The 19,923-nt window shown below is 34.2% G+C and overlaps 1 protein-coding gene across 2 annotated transcripts in view; it reads left to right on the top strand.

Moving 5' to 3' along the window:
- Positions 1-19,923, top strand: part of MXRA7 (matrix remodeling associated 7) — a 35,462-nt gene that overhangs the window by 4,673 nt on the left and 10,866 nt on the right. The window contains exons 2-4 of one of the 2 annotated variants that reach the window (XM_031965549.1): positions 11,170-11,233; positions 17,740-17,836; positions 19,551-19,630. In XM_031965549.1, coding sequence (XP_031821409.1) covers positions 11,170-11,233; positions 17,740-17,836; positions 19,551-19,584 — 195 coding nt within the window. In that variant the 3' untranslated portion in view covers positions 19,585-19,630. The remainder of the gene's footprint in view (positions 1-11,169; positions 11,234-17,739; positions 17,837-19,550; positions 19,631-19,923) is intronic. The other variant, XM_031965548.1, reaches the window with a different exon arrangement.

The raw sequence follows: 19,923 nt of genomic DNA, 5'->3' as shown, positions 1-19,923 counted from the left end.
GATGACAGAATGGATAGAGCATCAGTTCTGGATCAGGAGGACCTAAGTTCAAATTTAGCCTCAGACATTCACTAACTGGGTGATCCTGGGACATGTCATTTAATCCTCATTGTCCCAACAAACAAACTTAGTAAAAACTAAACAGAGGATTTCATATTTAACCCTGGAAGTAAGAAAGAGACATTGGAATTTACTGAATGGAGGGTGATATTATCAGACCTCTTTAGGAAGTTGAACTTGATACTCAGTGGAAGATGCTCAGGAGTGAAGAATTGAAGTGAGAAGTCCCAACCAGAAGGCTTTTTGTAGTAGTCCAGGTGTCACAAATTAAACGTTATAATCTTAAAAAAAAAAAAAAAAGAAGAAGAAGAAGAAGAAGCAGAAGAAGAAGAAGAAGCAGAAGAAGAAAGCAGAAGAAGAAGAAGCAGAAGAAGAAGAAGAAGCAGAAGAAGAAGAAGAAGCAGAAGCAGAAGCAGAAGCAGAAGCAGAAGCAGAAGAAGCAGAAGCAGAAGCAGAAGAAGCAGAAGCAGAAGCAGAAGCAGAAGCAGAAGAAGCAGAAGAAGAAGCAGAAGAAGAAGAAGAAGAAGAAGAAGCAGAAGAAGAAGCAAGAAGAAGAAGAAGAAGCAGAAGCAGAAGAAGAAGCAGAAGAAGAAGCAGAAGAAGCAGAAGAAGAAGAAGAAGAAGAAGAAGAAGAAGAAGCAGAAGCAGAAGCAGAAGCAGAAGCAGAAGCAGAAGAAGAAGAAGAAGAAGAAGAAGAAGAAGAAGAAGAAGAAGAAATAATAATAATACATTGTTTCATCATTTCCAGTATGTAATAGCAATTCAAATTATCCAGCTAGAACTGGTTTTAAATCTTTTTAGTATTCCAAATTTGCTAACATGCTTCCTTAAGATAACAAGTTTATGTATTCATCAGAATAAACAATTATGTTTCAGCATTAAAATAAAAGGTTTGGACAATAAATTAATATAATCTACAATCAAAATAGATTTCACTTCATATAGCATTCATATAGTGTTAATTAAAATTGTACTTGTAGCATATGTATAGTGACTGGCCCTCTGATTTCACTGGTCACTTCTTAGTAAAGAAACTCTTAAAAAATGAAGGTTGTTACCTTCTCTTCTACTTAATGGTTTAGAAAATTGCTTAGGGTACTGAGTGGTTGGTTAAGTGTCTTTCAGGGTCACATACTGGAATGTCACCCTGTTCTTCCCAGACTCAAAAACTATCTATGATGTCTCACCATTATGTGTATTATATAATACTCATTAAATCTAATCTATTCATTATTTTTATTTTGTTTCTTAGCTCAATTTTCCTTCTTTTTTTTTTAAATTTCCAACTCTTCTCTCCTGCATATAATATACCATGCCCTCTTCTAATTATGTACTCCAAATCAAGCACTAATCATACCAATGAAAAATTTCCAAAAAGATTTTTTTCTAATGACCCTGTGGGATTTTAGTTTGAAAATTGTGGAGAAAGTTGCCATTTTAAACAGCATGAAGGTTACACGAAAATATATCACAAATTTATCATAATGTACATTTCAAATCATAATGTAAACAGCTTTCTGACAGGGATTATATCTAGTTTCAGGCACAAGCTCTGGAGATATAGGTCCAAAAGCTTCCCAAGTATCAGCTATGTATTTACAATATTATTTTATTTCACAAAAATCACTCAAACAAACTACTATAAAATTATCATCTTCTCACTCTGGGGATAATGGAGAGGAAAAAGCCTCTAATATATTTATCTTCTGTATATAGAGAGAAATTATTTAGACAAACTCACTTCCAAATATAAATGTCACATGTATGTGGATATATGTACATCATTTTCAGGCTTCAAGTTATAAAACATTTTCTCTTTTCATAGAAACATTTATATTTTATGAGAACTATATATTCAATATATCAAAATATAGACATCTTCAATATTTAGGCAATTTTCAGAGGAGACGTTATGTTTCCAAATACATAACCATGCATTTTTTTGAGAGAACTGAATTTTTAATGACAAAATTTAGTTCTCTGAAATTATTTTTCCCATTCCAACTGTTTACACATCTATCCTGGAGAGACAGATTTAGGCATATTGTTAACATTATTTTATTATGTAATTTCAAGACTATTTGTGTTTAAATTGGAAATTCTAACCTAAGCACTTTAAAATCATAAAATTCAAAGTCTTTGTGCAGGGCACATCCAGAGTTTTCATTCTTGCCAGGTAAAAATACACAAATCATAAAATAAAAATTTTCTGAAATATAATACACATTGATCATAGGGAATTCTCATTTCGAAGATGATTGAACAAGTAATTATTATTAATATAAGATTGAATGTCAATATATTGTTTTAAGGTCTTTAATTGATCTTTTAATTTTTTTTTTAACTACAAAAGTTAGATTCCTTGTCTTTTGGAAATTTTCTCATGCCAGTGATCATTGTGAGCTTTAAAACTATAGTACTCAAATAAGCTTTTCCAAAAAAAACAATAATAATTTTGTCTAAGTCAAAGATACTTTGTATTTTCTGGCTACTGTCCAGAAAGATTATGATACATGAAAGAACTCTATGCTCTCATAAATCTGCATATCTTAGAATCAGTAGGTAGCAGCTGAACATAAATTAGACTAGAGTATTTTTCTTTGAATCTGACAAAAATTTGGGAGAAACTATGATAGCATTTTGCTACTCAGTTCTTATCTTGCATACAAAAAGTCAAGGGATAACTGGTTAAGAAGCAACTGACATTGCCCGAGTCTCACACATTGGGAGTTCATTGTTGGGAAAAGAAAGATGAACAGAATATCTCTTTACCTTTAACTCAGAAACATCTTAAAATTAACCAAATAGGAAAAAGAAAATATTTCCTTACTTTCATATCCCAAGGTTCTAGTAATGTCCCTTGTTCAGTGTTCTATGACACTGTTCATAGAAGCTACAGGAGATATGTTTAGCATTAGTTTGAGTTTTACATCCAATCAACAGTTTATATTATTTAAGGGAAGGGGACTCATAGGTGGAGTTTCAGAGAAAACATATTTATTCCTCGATTGTACAAAGTAGAACATTCACAATTCTTATCAAAATAATCAGGTTCTAGGTAATGTAATGAAACTGAAACTGTAGTCAGGATGATCAGAGTAAAAATCTCAAACACATACATATGAACTGTGTGATTCTAGGCAAGTCATATAACTTCTGCCTGCCTTCATTTCCTCATCTGTAAAATGCCCTTTCCCCCATCCCTTGCAACTGCCTCAAGGGTTGTTATGAAAATCAAATGAATTTAAACATTTATAGAGTTCCAAACCTTAAAGTGCTCTATAAGTGCTAAGTATTGTTATCATCATCAAGATACATACTCTCAATTCTTATAGGGAAAACACAATTAAAAACTTAAGGAACTACTTTATTCCTAACTCAGTTCATTCTAGTGGCATAGTTGGTAAGAGAGTCAGGAAAACTTGAGTTTAAGTCTTACCTCAAATTCTTTACTAGCCATGTGACTTTGCACAAGTCATTTAATTTTTGACTGCCTCAATTTTCTCATCTACAAAATGGATATAATAATAACTATTTCATGGGGTTTTTGTGAGGATCAAAAGGGATAGCATGAGTATAGTGCTTTACAAACTTTGAAGCACCTTATTATTGTTAACTATATACTATTATTATTAGTGATAGAATAGGAAATTGGACAAGAAAAATACCTCTTACTGGGTTAGAAACTAAATTCAAATGAGAGGATATTCACTGATTCTAACTAAAGAAAATCAGATTACTCTCAATGTTCTATTATAGTGGAAAATTTAACTGACTTCCAGTGTTAATCTCAATATTCTATTATAGCAAACACTTCCTCAACTTATTTAAATATTGATTCTAGAAGGTCCAAAATATATACTTTTAGTCTGATACTAATCTGAGCAACTTCTAGCAGATGTAAATCAAATATAGTTATACTAATATATTTAATACTTTAAACATTCTAGATTTTCATACAAAATAAGAACGCAAAAAAACCCTAACCATTATTTTTATATTCAGGGAATTATTCTCAAAAGCAGTACTGTGGTACAGCTCTTTTCGAGTCCTATGGCTCAGAGAATCCAATGATTCCTGAGGGTTTTCAAGTCCTATGTCTCAGAGAATCCAATGATTCCTGAGGGGAATGATGAAGAAATTTCAGTAGCAGCAGAAACCCCAATACTGAAAATGATATATTCACCTTAGCAACATAGCTATTTGGAGTAATGTGGTAACCTCGGAATGTGTATGAAAGAAAGGGCATTGAGTCTGATATTTTTATTCCACTAAATTATCCTTCCTGGATGTCTGAGTTGTCATCCAAAACTTTAGGCTGATTATTTTGCACCTGGTCAAGAAAGAGAGTTATTGTTAGCCCCCATTATCAAACTTCCCACCAATCAGCAAGGACCCTGTGGTTGAGTGACTTTCCTTCATGCACCCTACCTTTGTCCAATAGTATTCTTTGTTAATGAAAGCACTCCCCTTACCATGCATTATTATATCCTTATTCCTGGATTCCCATGTTATACTTGCTGACATAGACATAATTGCTGTTTCCTCTCTCCTAGAACCTCACAGATTCCTCCCTAATTCTCTAGACCCCGCCCTTATTTCTTCTCTCTCCCTACCTCTGAGTTTTAAGTAATGACTTTTCATTCTCAGCCTTCTAAAGCCCCTCTGGTTAGATTCAAATGCCTTTCATGAAATAAAGGACTCCTTTTGGCTATGAGAATGTCTTTGTGAGTTTTTCACATTCTGAACTATTCTCCTAATCTAAAACTTCATCAATATGAATTATGTTCTTAACTTGTTCTTTTTTGCTTTTGTTGTGTAAAATAGCATCAAAAAAGAAAAACAGTTTTTGGAAACTCTTCCAGAAAATTCAAAAAAGTTCTAGGAATTACTTAATACTATTGAATTTGCATTAAAGTTATAACTTAAGAAGAGTGTTTATCAATGAAAAAATCAGAAATAAACTTGGGATGTTACATCATAAAAGTCAGTCTTATATAGCTTCAAAGACTTCTAGGATAAGATAAAGTTACTGCAGATCACAAAGATTCAAACAAGAGTAGTTTTATGAAACTATTTTAAGTCACAATCTCAATTTTGTCTAGTCATGTAATAAAATATTAATGTCTTCTGATATCATAGAATATACATGAGCATTTGCACATTAATTTTTAAATATAAAGGCTTAGTAAGTTTTAGCTAAGCCTTTTGCATTACTTAATTTCAGTAGTTTATAAAGCTCACACCCCAGTGTTTTTCTTTTACATTGTCAAACTTGTCATTTACATTCTTCTTCTAGGAGTAGCTTAAGTAATACTGATCATGTACGTAGCCATGCCTCAAATGAATTACTACATATCTACAAAGGTATAACTAGAACTGTATTAATTAGAACCTGATTTTCTGGGAACTGCCCCTCACCAACAAAATATGACCATTATTACTCTATCCTTTGTCTTCAAATTATTTTAGAAGTGTGAGCAACAGACCGGTTGGACTTTGAATTACAAAGGCCATAAGATGTCTTGAATTCAAAATTGAGATTCAGATATTGTTTTTAGTCCTAGAAGGCCTATATGGATCACCATTCTAATAAAAATAAATACAAAAAGTAATACTATCTATCAATTAAGAAGTATTTAACAAGGTTTTGTTTTGTTTTGTTTTGTTTTGGCACTATGTGCCAGATACTGTGCTAGGCATTGAGGCTAGAAAAATTTAAAAAAAAAAAAAAACTACAAAATTCCATTATCTGCTTTTAAGGTGCCTACATAACTGATAATTGGGAACCAGAATGGAGAAACATAATAAATTTTAATATATATATAAAGTTCTACTGTTTGATAAAAATTGCTGGGAAAATTGGAAACTAATATGGCAGAAACTAGGCATTGATCCACACTTAACACCGTACACCAAGATAAGATCAAAATGGGTTCACGACCTAGGCATAAAGAATGAAATTATTAATAAATTAGAGGAACACAGGATAGTTTACCTCTCAGACCTGTGGAAGGGGAAGGACTTTATGACCAAAGAAGAACTAGAGATCATTACTGATCACAAAATAGAAAATTTCGATTATACCAAACTGAAAAGTTTTTGTACAAACAAAACTAATGCAGACAAGATTAGAAGGGAAGCAATAAACTGGGAAAATATTTTTTACAGTCAAAGGTTCTGATAAAGGCCTCATTTCCAAAATATATAGAGAATTAACTCTAATTTATAAAAAATCAAGCCGTTCTCCAATTCAAAGGATATGAACAGACAATTCTCAGATGAAGAAATTGAAACTATTTCTAGTCATATGAAAAGATGCTCCAAGTCATTATTAATCAGAGAAATGCAAATTAAGACAACTCTAAGATACCACTACACACCTGTCAGATTGGCTAAGATGACAGGAAAAAATAATGATGATTGTTGGAGGGGATGTGGGAAAACTGGGACATTGATGCATTGTTGGTGGAGTTGTGAACGAATCCAACCATTTTGGAGAGTAGTTTGGAACTATGCTCAAAAAGTTATCAAACTGTGCATACCCTTTGATCAAGCAGTGTTACTACTGGGATTATATCCCAAAGAGATTATAAAGAAGGGAAAGGGACCTGTATGTGCACGAATGTTTGTGGCAGCCCTTTTTGTAGTGGCTAGAAACTGGAAACTGAATGGATGTCCATCAGTTGGAGAATGGCTGAATAAATTGTGGTATATGAAAATTATGGAATATTACTGTTCTGTAAGAAATGACCAACAGGATGATTTCAGAAAGGCCTGGAGAGACTTACACGAACTGATGCTGAGTGAAATGAGCAGGACCAGGAGATCATTATATACTTCAACAACAATACTATATGATGACCAGTTCTGATGGACCAGGCCATCCTCAGCAACGAGATCAACCAAATCATTTCTAATGGAGCAGTAATGAACTGAACTAGCTATGCCCAGAAAAAGAACTCTGGGAGATGACTAAAAACCATTACATTGAATTCCCAATCCCTATATTTATGCACACCTGCATTTTTGATTTCCTTCACAAGCTAATTGTACAATATTTCAGAGTCTGATTCTTTTTGTACAGCAAAATAACGTTTTGGTCATGTATACTTATTGTGTATCTAATTTATATTTTAATATATTTAACATCTACTGGTCATCCTGCCATCTGGGGGAGGGGGTGGGGGGGGTAAGAGGTGAAAATTTGGAACAAGAGGTTTGGCAATTGTTAATGCTGTAAAGTTACCCATGCATATAACCTGTAAATAAAAGGCTATTAAATAAATAAATAAATAAAATATATATCTATATATATATAAAGTTCCCCCCTCTCCCTCCTTTCTTACCTCCCTCTCTCTCTTTCTCTCTCTCTCTCTAAAGTAGATACAAAATAAATTCAGGGATGAGAGGAAGCATAATCAGGAAAACTCTATGTGCATTACAGGGGTTCCTAACCTTTTCTGAGTCATCCTTTTGCACTCTGATAAAGCCTATGAGACTCTTTCCAAGATAAAGTTTTCAAATGTATAAGCCAAAATACATAGAGAGGATCACAAAAGAAATTTATTTAAATGGAAATATTTATCAGAATATTTTTAAAAACAAGTTCACAGACTGTGAACTTAAGAACTCCTGTGTACACTATAGAAGGTGTTTGAGTTACAGGGATTCTTTGAAGTAGACAGGAGATGAGGCCACATTGCAGACATGAAGGGGGTTACAGACAAGTATGTGTTTGAGGAAAAGAGAAGACGTCTGGGTCTATTATAAAATGTGAGTAGAAAAGTAATGTATAATAGTCTGAAAATAAAGTTGAGTCAGATTGTGAAGGGCATTAAAAGCCAGAGAGGTATATATTTTGTCCCGGAGGCACTAAACACTAGTTCAACAGCAGAATGACAGGGTCAGATCTGTACTTTTGGAAAATCATTTGGACAAGCTAGATCAGAATGAATATGGAAGAAATGAGGCAGGAAGAAAAGTTACAAAGTCATTGTAAATAGCTTACGTAAGAGCATGAGAGCCTGAAATAAGGGGGTGGGCAAGTGAATGCAGAAAGGTAAGAAATATTGTGGAGTTAGCAATGATAATATTGAGAATGAGAAATTGAAGATAATATCAGTGGAGGTATAGGGAAGAAATCAAATAAAAAGATATAGGGAAGTTTGGTAGAAGGTTAGAAGAAAACATTAGTTCTGTTTTTGGCAATTGAATTTGAGATGACTCTAGGACTCTAGTTTGAAATATCCAAGAGGCAGTTGGTGATGTAAGTTTGCATCTCAGAAGAGAAACTTAAGAACTAGATTTATGTAGCTCTATGAGTCATCTGTATAAATATGAAAATTAGGCCTATGGGAAAGGATGAGATCACCATGTGAAAACTAGAGAATGTAGTCTAGCATAGAAACTTGCACTACACTCAGTTAAAGGATATGAAAGAGACAATACATCTACAAAGGAAACAAAGGAGCAATCAGGTGGGTTGATATAATTAATCACTCAACTCACGAGTATTTTTGTTTGTTTGTTTCGTCAATTAGTGTTAAGTGACTTGCCCAAGATCATAGAGTTAGTTAGTGTTAAGTTTCTGAGCCTGCATTTGAACTCAGGTCCTCCTGACTTCAAGGTTGATGCTCTATCCACTGCACCCTCTAGCTACCTCCCAGCAAATATTTTTATTGATTTTTTTTTATTAAAGCTTTTTATGTTCAAACTATATGCATGGATAATTTTCAACATTCACCCTTGCAAAACCTTATGTTCCAAATTTTTCCTTACCTGTTAAATATGTGTAATTTTTCTATACACATTTCCACAATTATTGCAGCAAATATTTTTATGTGCTAGTGATGCTAGGATCAAACAAGATAATAATTCTTTCTTTAAGGAGTTCACAATCTATTATCAGGCCCACAAACAATAACTATCTTAGAAATAAATTATTACAGTATACTAATTAGTTAATGCATATTGCTTTATTTTATCCTCAAAACAGTTCCAGATAGTAGGGAGCACAGATGGCAATGGCCTATTTTAAGAACAGAGACACATAAAAAGGTGACAGTTAATTGATCCTAGGATCAATAAGAGATTTGGAATGCTTTCATTTGAAGCAGCAGGATTCTTTGTAATAATATTGAAATACATCTGATTTGGGGCAGCTAGATGGCGCAGTGGATAGAGCACCAGCACCAACCCTGAAGTCAGGCGGACCTGAGTTCAAATGTGACCTCAGACACTTAACACTTCCTAGCTGTGTGACCCTGGGCAAATAACTTAACTCCAATTGCCTCAGCCAAAAAAGAAAAAAAAGAAATACATCTGATTCCCTCATTTTCCTAGACATTACTTTCATGCCTCAATGGATTTAGTCTGGGAGAAGCAGCCTAGAACCTGTCCTCAGTGGCATCAACCAAACAAAGGTTTGGCTTGGCTACCTATTTAAAAATTCTAATAATAATGCAAATGAAAGTGGGATTTAAATAGTCTACCTTCAGGTGAAATCTATAAAATAGTTAAGGTACAAGAATGGGCAACATCCACAGGAATCTAGCTTATAATGTTTCAGCATAGAAATATTAAGCAAATAGTTGAGTCATGAAGATTGGTTTGTTGAAAATATGAATTTATGATGGCAATTCAGAACTGTGTCATTGCCACAGAAATTTAAAATGGTTATTTTTAATAGGTCCAAATTTAATGATCAGTGTAGACTGTACAAAAAAATAGGAGAAACTGAAACACATAAAAACATGCCTACCAAGACTATAGCTGAAAATTAGGAATTAGAATTATACACCAAAAACTCGCTGTCTTTCATGGACTGACAAAAAACAGAATCCACACTACAAATGCAGAACTGAATATATCCTGGTTAACTCAACCGATAAATTTCTATCCCATTTTCACAGATTGAATCACCCAAAGATAGCATTCATTATAACAATTCAAGCTCAATATTTTAAAAAGCTGTGCCAATGCCATATACTTATAATCTCCAAGTTAATTAGAACAAAAAAATTCACAATATAGAGATTTAGCAAAGTAGAGAAAAATCACATGTAAATAAAATGAAGTGATGGTCATTCCCTGATGTTCTGGTGCTTTCAGCAATCTTACAGAAATCAGATTGTAACTTTTATTCAGCAACAGAAAGCAGTTATTTTGTTCACCTTTGCAATAAAATGTTAACTATATATATATAATATATATATATAATATATATATATAATAATATATATATATAATATATAAAATATATTAACTGCAGAGTTTTTGTCCCAAGACCATTTGTATCTGAACTCCCATTGAAAAAAGATTAAAATAATTTATTTAATAATAATTACAATAATATGTTTAATAATAGTAATGAGCTTAACAATAACAATCACAATAAAAACTAGCATTTGTCAATAGTCAACAAACATTTGTTAAGTCTCTACTTTGTACTAGACATTATGTTAAACACTGAGTATACAAATAAGAAAAAGACAATCCCTGCCCTTAAGATATTTAGTCTGATATGGAATGGAGAGGGGTCATAGTAGTGGGTGGAACTGAATAAAAGAAAGTTGAAAAACAGCAACATTCAGGGGCATAATGTTTTTGGAAACCAAGTAGAGCTGCTGATGAAAAATGAAGAATAACCTACAAAGCTCTGTGCCTTCTATAAAGGAAGGCTTTGGGAGGCATTTATTTTTCCAGTCTCTGCAATCAAAGTGAAAAGATTGCTGAGGGGGTGCTGAAATGTTTAGTATCAAAACTGAATCAGTCTGGGGAATCCTTGATTTGTAAATTGATGTAAAACTTTTGAATTATTTTATATACATATGTCATTTGACACATAACAAACCCATGAAGTAGGTAATCTAAGTATTACCATAACCATTTTACAGAAAGAAAACTGAGGTTCAAAACCTCAGAGGTACAATAATTTATTTACCCATGGTAACTCCATCAGTATATATATAAGAGGCAAAATCTGAAATTAGCTTTTCCTGACTCTGAGTCTAACTTACTATCCACGATTTTACCCTGTCTCTTCAGTAACCTTAGTTAGCCTAAATATAAAGTTTTTTGCTCTGAATTCTTCCACTTGCCTTTCAGAATGAAGAGCCAAACTCTGAAAGTAAGAAGATGTCACTACTATCTAAACTAGAAGACGAAGATGGTAAGTTGTAGAAAATGGAATGACTTCCTATGATAAACTGGATTTAGAACTAGAAGGAATCTTAGAGTTCATCTTGACCACTCTCCCTTAATAGATAAGGAAGTTCAGGAATCAAGAAGTTATATGATTTGTCTAAGATATCTCTCTCCCTCTCTTTCTCTCTCTTCCTCTCTCTCTCTCTCTCTCTCTCACACACACACACACACACACAGCAACAGAGTTGAAATCATCTTTATGAGTTTAAATCTAGCCTCAGACACTACTAGCTATTTGACCCTGGACAAATCATTTAACCCGGTTTGCCTTAGCTCCTCATGTGTAAAATGAACTGGAGAAGGAAATGGCAAACCACTTCAGTAACTTTGCCAAGAAAACCCCAAACGGGGTCATGAAGATTCAGAAAAAAGAACAATTCCCAATGATTCCAAACCTAATGCTCTTTGCACTTCGTAAAGAAGTTAACTACAATTATAACCTAAAAGAGAAAAAAAAAGTTACCAAGTCATACAACTCTGCTCTTCTATTCCTTGCCTCTGGAAACTCACTGAAATAGAAGCAATTCTCAAGCACTTATTAAACACCTACTATGTGCCAGACCTTTGGTACTGACAATACAAAGACAATTTATAAAACTTTTCTCTCAAAGAGAGTATATTCTTTAGACACTGCAAAATTCAGATCAGAAATATTTATTTACTATTGTACAGAAAGAAGGTCTGACAGCTGCTGACATTTGAAGTATTACTGCTTTAAGTGAGAAGAACTGGGACAATGATGGGAATTGTAGAGAAGAGCCAAGAAATATAGTCCTACTATAAGCTTCAGAATACTGAAACAAAGTATTTGCTTAACCAGCATGTTGTACATCCTCCTGTTTTTTCCTTGTCATGCAATAGTATCCACCTCCCTTATCTTTTTTTTAATCTTCATTTTTATCAATCTATTATATGAGTATTTACCCCAGGATGGAGTCTCTAGAAAGTTAAAGATCAGCTTTCCTAACTCCACCTTTTTTGCTTAGTCCTACAGTCTGTTTACATAGCTGCTGATCTGATTTTAGTCATTATCCTACTCAATAGTTATTACTTTGGGGATCAAATATATAAAATTTTCTGTGTGACTTTTAAAGCCCTTCACAACCTGTCCCCAGTTTATCTTTCCATCCTTATTACATATTATTCCCTCTTTTAAGTCCATCCAAACTGGCCTTGTTATTGTTTCATCTAACATCTCCATGCCTTTGCACTATTTGAATCCTCTTCATTTTAGAATTAGCCTTCTACATGAAGCCTTTCCTAATCCCCTCAGTTCATGGTGCCTAGCTTAAGTCCAATTCACTGGCAAGCCAAGATATTGCTCATGTGATGTCGTTAGTCTCTTCCAGATAGAAGGACAAACAACAGTGTCTTATTTCTAAAATATCTTGTATTTTTTCTTTATATCTATATATACAAGCTATTTCCCTATCCTTCTTCCACATTGTAGCCCCTTCAAAGCAGGGACTTTCACTTTCTAATTTGGATTTCCCAGATACCCTGCCTGGCACATAACAGATGGTTAATGCTTGTTTGCTGACTGATTTTCCCATGTTTTGTGACTGAGATTTCTTCTTTGTGAACATTTCTTTGACAATCTTTTCAAAACTACTTCTCATGATTGTTTTAGAACTTAAGGTCTCAGGGAAGGAAATTCCTTATTTCTGAATAGTTTATCAGTCTTCTTTTTAGCCTGTAGGACTCTTAGGAGAGAAATCAAGGAAGAGGCAGAAGAAAACCATAAAACTCAGATCTAACATTAGTAAAAGGCAATTTGACTATACTAAGCTGGTTGTTGATTAGAGCTATGAATTCAGTCCTCTTTCCTTAATTCACAACCATGGAAGTAATGTTGTAACTTTAAATTTGCAACTGGCAGCAACAATGAAAATAGAAGGCTTCAGGGATGCAATATCTTTCAATCCCTGGGGTCTAAGACAAGGCTGTCACTTTCTATAAATACAAATCATTGAAAAAGACTTAGGAGTTACACAGGTTGAGTAGTTATGAGAGGAAATAAGGAAAAGAGTTGTTAATTTTCTCTCCTGGGTCTGTGAGCTTAGGGAACATTCAGAAGCTCTGTTCTGTAGAATCTGTTACTTCTCTATAAATAAAGGTTGCTGGGAGGAAAACATCAGGATATTGTTCAGTGCCTTGAATGAATGAAAAAGGAAATAAAGCAAGTATTTGATAGGGATCACCAGAAAGATGATAAGGAAAAAATCTCTGTAGGTCATTCCCCTTGAATTAGTCCCTCTAGACTGGTTGGAATATACATAGTTGGGAACTGGTTCTCCAGAGTCAATTGTTAAAATTCCATTGTGAATAATTACCACTCATGTAATGCCAGAGAAACTGAGGGAGAGATTGTCTGGGGGCAGAGCAGAATCCATTTTGCCCCCAGGGGCTGAATTAGACTTTCATTTAAAGAATTCAACATTGAATGTAAGATTCTAGTAATTTTTATAGGGCTCTAGCGATCAGAGGAGACAAAGGCAAGAGGTGGAATCTGAACACTGGTGAGTGGGAATTTGCAGGAAGGGATCATCAATCCAGTTCTAACAGGTTGGGAGTAAGACCATAAATTCTGATAAATTGGGAGTGAAGGAGGTAGTCAGCTAGAGACAGGAAGTCTGGAGAGATAAAGGTAGAGGATGCCGAAGGTATCTGAGAGAGGACATCTGGAGTTTTATGACTTTTGAAATGCCAGAGTGGCCAGATTTCCACAGTCCTAATTATCTCAGTCCTAATGAACAGGAAAGGGAAGTTGAAACTAGGGGAAATGAGGCAGAACAATAAAAAGAAACTGTGGCACAACACTCAGAAATCAGCAGATTCTACAAATCAGGGCTTGATTTTGTTGATCATAAAGATTTAAGAAAATGTTGATAATTCAGATTAAACTTAAAAATGTATTGTGAGAATTTCTTTTCTAGATAACTAGTTGTTAAAATTTACAAGTCTACCCCCTTAAAGCCCAGATTGTCTTCAAATATATTTCTTAATGAATACTTCATTTGCTGAGCTTTTATCTAAGCTGTCTCAACTAAACATTTTATTTTCATGAGTCTTCCTCCACAAGGTTTGAGTTTATGATCCCAGAAAAGAATATCAATGGGGCTCCACAGCTCTTCTTTTGTATTCAGCTAGGTAATTGCTTTATGTCATTTACATGACTTATCCACATATCTTCCCAGATTTTAGATGAAATTAGAAAAGAAAGTTCCTTCGATGGTCTGTGAATCCCTGTTGTCACTGAAATGTGACTTTGCAGGCTTGACTATATTCATATGTCACTTATTATACTGTGCTTGATTACATTAAAGCCTTTTGCAAGGATTTATGATATTGAACTCAAAAACAGTGAATTACAGTCAACATAATATACCCTGGAAAGATTTGAAGTCAGAGGACTAGGTTTGAATCTAAAGGGGATCATTATTAATTACACAATCTTAGGAAAATGATTGGACTTCTTTCAGTCTCAGTTTCCTCATTTGTAAAATTAGAAGGTCAAACTAAATGAACTCCAAGGCCATTTGAGCTGTAGATTCATAATTCCATTAGGCAATATAGACATGAAATGTAATCACTATTAATCTCAGCAAATCTCTTCCACTGCACTCATAAAGTCAATTAGTTTCCTTCTTATTTGAATAACTGGATGAGCTGGAGAAATGTGTTCCTAATATTGTTTGATTCTGTAGGGGTTTTTTTGTTTTGTTTTGTGGCTTTGACGGTAATGAACAACATGAGGTGAGATCTTTCAATACAGTTGTGAAAATTGAGTAAGACTTCATCTACAGTGCTGAAGGACTTTAAGCATTGAGTCAAGGGCATACCTAAGTCCCCTTCTGCTATCCTCCCATGACATCAGTGTCTCCCTGTTTTGGTCAAATATGGGCAACTCTGTACTTATTGGTCAAGTTCAATTTCTTGGGTAGTTCCCGAGTTTAGAATGTAAGATCATCAGCCAATAAGGATGAGGGTCAGTGGTCAGAGGGGGTATTTGTGTTAGGAATTAAAAGTGTTGACTCTGCCCTCCCTACAGTGCTTCCTCCCTTCCATTGCCTGCTCGATAGGTGGGATGCCCTTCTCGTGAGAATGTATAATAAACTTTGCTTTGCTTCTAGAGATCTCTCCAGCTTTTTTTTATTAAATGGTGACCCCTCACCATTTCTGAACCACATATAATGTACAAAGAAGCCAATCTCCATCTCTTTGTTCCAGGAATTTTTCATTCTCCACTTGCCTGGTTTTCTTTAAAATTTCAACTAAAATTCCATCGTTTATTAGAAACCTTCCTAAAACCTCTCTTAATTCTAATGCCTTCCTATTATCCTACATATAGCTCACCTTATATATGTTAGTTTACATGTTATCTCTCCCTCATTAGATTGTGAGGACAGGCACTCCCTTTTATCTCTTTTTGTATCTCTAGCACTTAGCACTATGTCTCTGGAACATGGAGGTACTTAATAAATATTGACTGACTTATAGATAGATATGAATTTATCTATAGATTTAATCATAGATCATTAATTCTGAATTTAAAATTATTTCATATATTTTCAACTAATCTATATCCTTCAGTTTATAGAATTTCTTGAATCCTGAATACAGGAGAGAATAAGTATTAAATGTTGCATATGATATTAGATATACTGCTTTGTTGGTGGTTTTGCTGGATTGTCTTTTCCTTTGTTGCAAAAGTGATTCTTTGTTACAATGTAGGGTGCATGCCCAGTATTGAGAAATGACTAGCATATAGAAAACAAAAGACATCAATAAAAGTCTTTTTAAAAAAATTCTTGTTTTTTCTACCTCTTTTGTTCTTTAAATATCTTCCTAGAATAGAATTAGTTATGAAGAGACCCTCAATCCTAAAATGAGATATCATAGTGAAGAGAGAAAATAAGTTAAAAAATGTTTCTGCAGAGTACAAAATGATACAAAATAACAGACTTTTTCTCAACTTGAAGATTCTAGCAATTTAGAGTATAATGCAGGAAAATTCCTAACTTCAGAAACAACTTTTGAGGAAGCAGATCAGTTTTTTATTGTCAGGTTTTTTTGTTTGTTTGTTTGTTTTGTTTTGTCAAGGATAAGAAAAAACTCATATACTTCAAATGTATTTCTGGAATTGGTTCCTTTTTATTTCTTCTTCCTTTCCACTCTCCTTCTCTCCACTGGGCCCTACTCCAGAGGGACTTTAGAGATTTCTACTTCCTTTAGATTTCTTTGTCATCTTATAAATGGTACACTTGAAAAGCTGCAGTCTGAGAGAAAACCTTTGCCTGACTTTTTTTGGAGTGACAGAGAGATGAAGACTTCCATAACAGTTGGTTTCCAGAACAAAGATTTAGCTTCTGTAGTAGCCTCAGAAAAGCAAAATCAAGACTGGAATGTGAACAGTGGAGTTATGTATTTTATACACTCATGGAAAATGGATACCACCTGATTCAAACTGATATGGACTGTTTTAAGTATGGAGTTATTTCCAGTAAATTAATAGTTAAAGAAATAAACTTGCAATTAAAAAAAAAATAATAGTAAGCTGACAACAACCATTTATATGATTGCTCTATATAATGCTCCAAATCTCTAATAAGAAATTCAGATTAAAATAACTGAAGTTCTTATACCTACTATATAGTTAAAGATGACAACAAAAAGTGTTAAAGGAAAGACACTAATTCTGGTGTTGATGAGATTTTAGTAAAAAATGATACTAAACAAAGAAAAAGAAAGAAAAAAATATCAATAGATCATTCAAAAGAATGCTGGAAAAAGTACAGAAGGAAGTTGAAAGGAAGACATAGCTTTACAATTGAGATTCTTGATTTCATATGCACTAATCTTTTTAAAAATGTTCTTTATATAGGTAAATATTTATATTTGTTAATATTTGTAAACTCAGAGTAAAAAATCAAATCAGACAGGCTATTCAGTTCTTCCCTTCCTCAGGTGTGATAGGAAATTTCCTATCATACTCTTGAGCTTAAAGATCACTATCCCAAGTTTGTTCTTAGTTATCTTTCTGACTTTTCAATACACATTTTCCTATTCTGTAAGGTCTTTTTCATACTGTTCATTACTATACATTCACTGCATATAATTTTTCCTTCTGTTATTCTCCATATCTATTTCACATCTGCTTTCACTGATTTTTCCTTTTGCATGTTTTTAATCAATCAGTCAATAAACATTTATTAAGTGCTTAAAGCTAAGGTGGCTTTTGTGTTTGCCCCCATATCTTAAGTTAGTTTATAACACTTTCATAATGGATGTTGGGGTACCATACTTGGATCGTTTATGGTCAAGTCACTTACCTCCAATTGCCTCAGAGGGGGGAAATCTGCTTATTTTGTAAATGACAAAAAAAAGGGGGACCCTTTCTTCAGAATTTGTGTTTAGGGACCCAGAATTTAAACCTTTGTCACTTCTCATATACATTCTCCCTTTCTGCAGAAGAGGAGGCATTTTCCTTTAAATATAGCCCTGGGAAACTGAGAGGGAACCAATATAAGAAGATGCTGACCAAAGAAGAATTGGAGGAAGAACAAAGGTAAGTTGTATTCCTCTCTAATGTGTATGTTAAAAAAACCTTGTCAGTTCTTCATATAGTTTTGAGATACATTCAAGTGTCTTCCATGTTCTCTCAGGATCCAAGAGGAATATGTATTCTCTGAAACACTCCCTTCCCTTACTTACCTATTCTTATATTTCAGGATTTCTTTTCTATTAGATAATCTTTTCAGTTATAATAATATTCATATCTGAGAATTCCCTAAAATTTTTGCCAAAAAAAGAGGTTCCTTTATTATGGTAAGAGACAATCTTTGAATTGAGGGGGCAGGGCCAAGCTCATGGTGTACTTGAGAGTGTCTCTGCTTCTGCAAGGGATTAAAAAAAACTGAGGCTTTTCTTATCTCCTGTCCTTCCAAAGCTTACTGTTTCTGAATAGGTAAATCCTAGTAGCTCACTTATATGGGGGGGCTCATGATAAAAATAATTTATCACTTCAGCACAGTATTCTTCTAGCTCAAATTAGATTATCAGAATGTACTTCTTTGCATTCTTATCCCACAAATCCCTCTCCCTCCTTTCTGAGCTAGAAGGGTAATGTTTTTGTTCTGGACTGTGGCACTCTGAAGGCTGCTGCTCAGCTTTTCATCTCAGCTATTGTCCCACCTCCTGGCCATGGACTCACTGAATACTCAGTCATCTGTATTTCATTTACCTTCCTTTAATCCTGCCAAGCCAGCTGTGGAGAATATTTGCAGGACTTGAGAAGAGACAAGAAGAACTAGAGAGGGCAGTGACATAGATAAATGATTTTTAAAGAGTGTTAAAATCTTCAATATATGTACAGATGCTGTTATTCTATCCAAGTATCCCCTCTGTTTGCCCTTGGTTCATTTTGTAATGCCAGAGAAAGTGAGGCAGGATAGAGATTAGAGGACAATTTAATAATTTATTTGAAAGGGAGAGTTTTACTGATACCAAATGGATCCATGGTTTGGTCCCAGGGCTGAATGAGACTATTGTCTCCAAGAATCCAGTCATGAATGTCGGATATAAAATTCTTTAATAAGATAACAAGAACAATGGGGGAGGTACCTGGGATAATGATGACATAATGGAGGCAGGTACCTAAAAGATGACATAATGGAGGGAGGTATGGGAGAGGCTCCCAGTATTCTAGTGATGTAAGATATGACCTTTAAGAGGGAATGGTTATAACCTGAGGCAGAGTAACTTAGTAGGACAATTAGGGAAACTGGGTCAGGACATTAAAAGAGAACTGTGGCATAACACTTTGGTAAAGTCAGGAGCATCTATATCAGTTGCATAGATTCTTGGAGTCTCTAGCCTCTCATAGGTTCTTACCACAAACACATTCATTATCATCATGAAATGATATCCCAGAATTCAAGTGGAATGGAAGATTGTTGTTACAATAATGCAAACTAGGCAATTGTTTTTATTATTTGTTAGGGGTGTTCTTTTTATTCACTAATCCCTCCAGCCTTTCAAGTATCAGAAAATATTGTCAACAATAAACATAGTATCAGCAGTGTTCTGTAGCCTTTAGCTCTATAGCTTCCCCTCAGCAGCTCTTTCAGACAAAAATAATAAACATCCAGGAAAGTAGCACCCAACTACCCCAGAATTCATGGTATGTCATCTTTGCTAGTGCAGACAACCCTTTGCATTCCCTCGGGTCTTTACTATGCTGCCTCTTTGGTCTTATCAGGTTTACTCCCTTTATATTACAGGATTGAACTGACCTCTGACTTCACTTGCCTGTAGCAAGTACCTTAGTTCTGCACCACAAATACTCTCCCAAAACTTTTTGGTAAGGATTCTGATTTCTTAGACTAGTGGATTAGATCATTGTTTGTGAACAATATTACCCCCACTTCCTTCATAACCAATTAATAAACTGTATCTCATTTAACCTCATTTTATCTTTCATGAGCATTAAAAGTCACAAGCAAAAACAGAATAGATATTCCTCTTGACAGCTTTGAATGTCCATGGGATGGATGATAACTCAGGTTCATATTCAGGATGGAGGAGTTAGTCTGTTCTGGGACTGTTGTTTCCTAGAGTAAACAAGAAAAGAATCTGGAAGGCAAATGTAATCAT

This window comes from Sarcophilus harrisii, chromosome 4 (genome assembly GCF_902635505.1).
Source record: "Sarcophilus harrisii chromosome 4, mSarHar1.11, whole genome shotgun sequence".
NCBI classification, from domain to species: Eukaryota; Metazoa; Chordata; class Mammalia; order Dasyuromorphia; family Dasyuridae; genus Sarcophilus; species Sarcophilus harrisii.
Note: the sequence above shows the minus strand (reverse complement) of the source record. Positions and strands in the feature narration are given on the sequence as shown.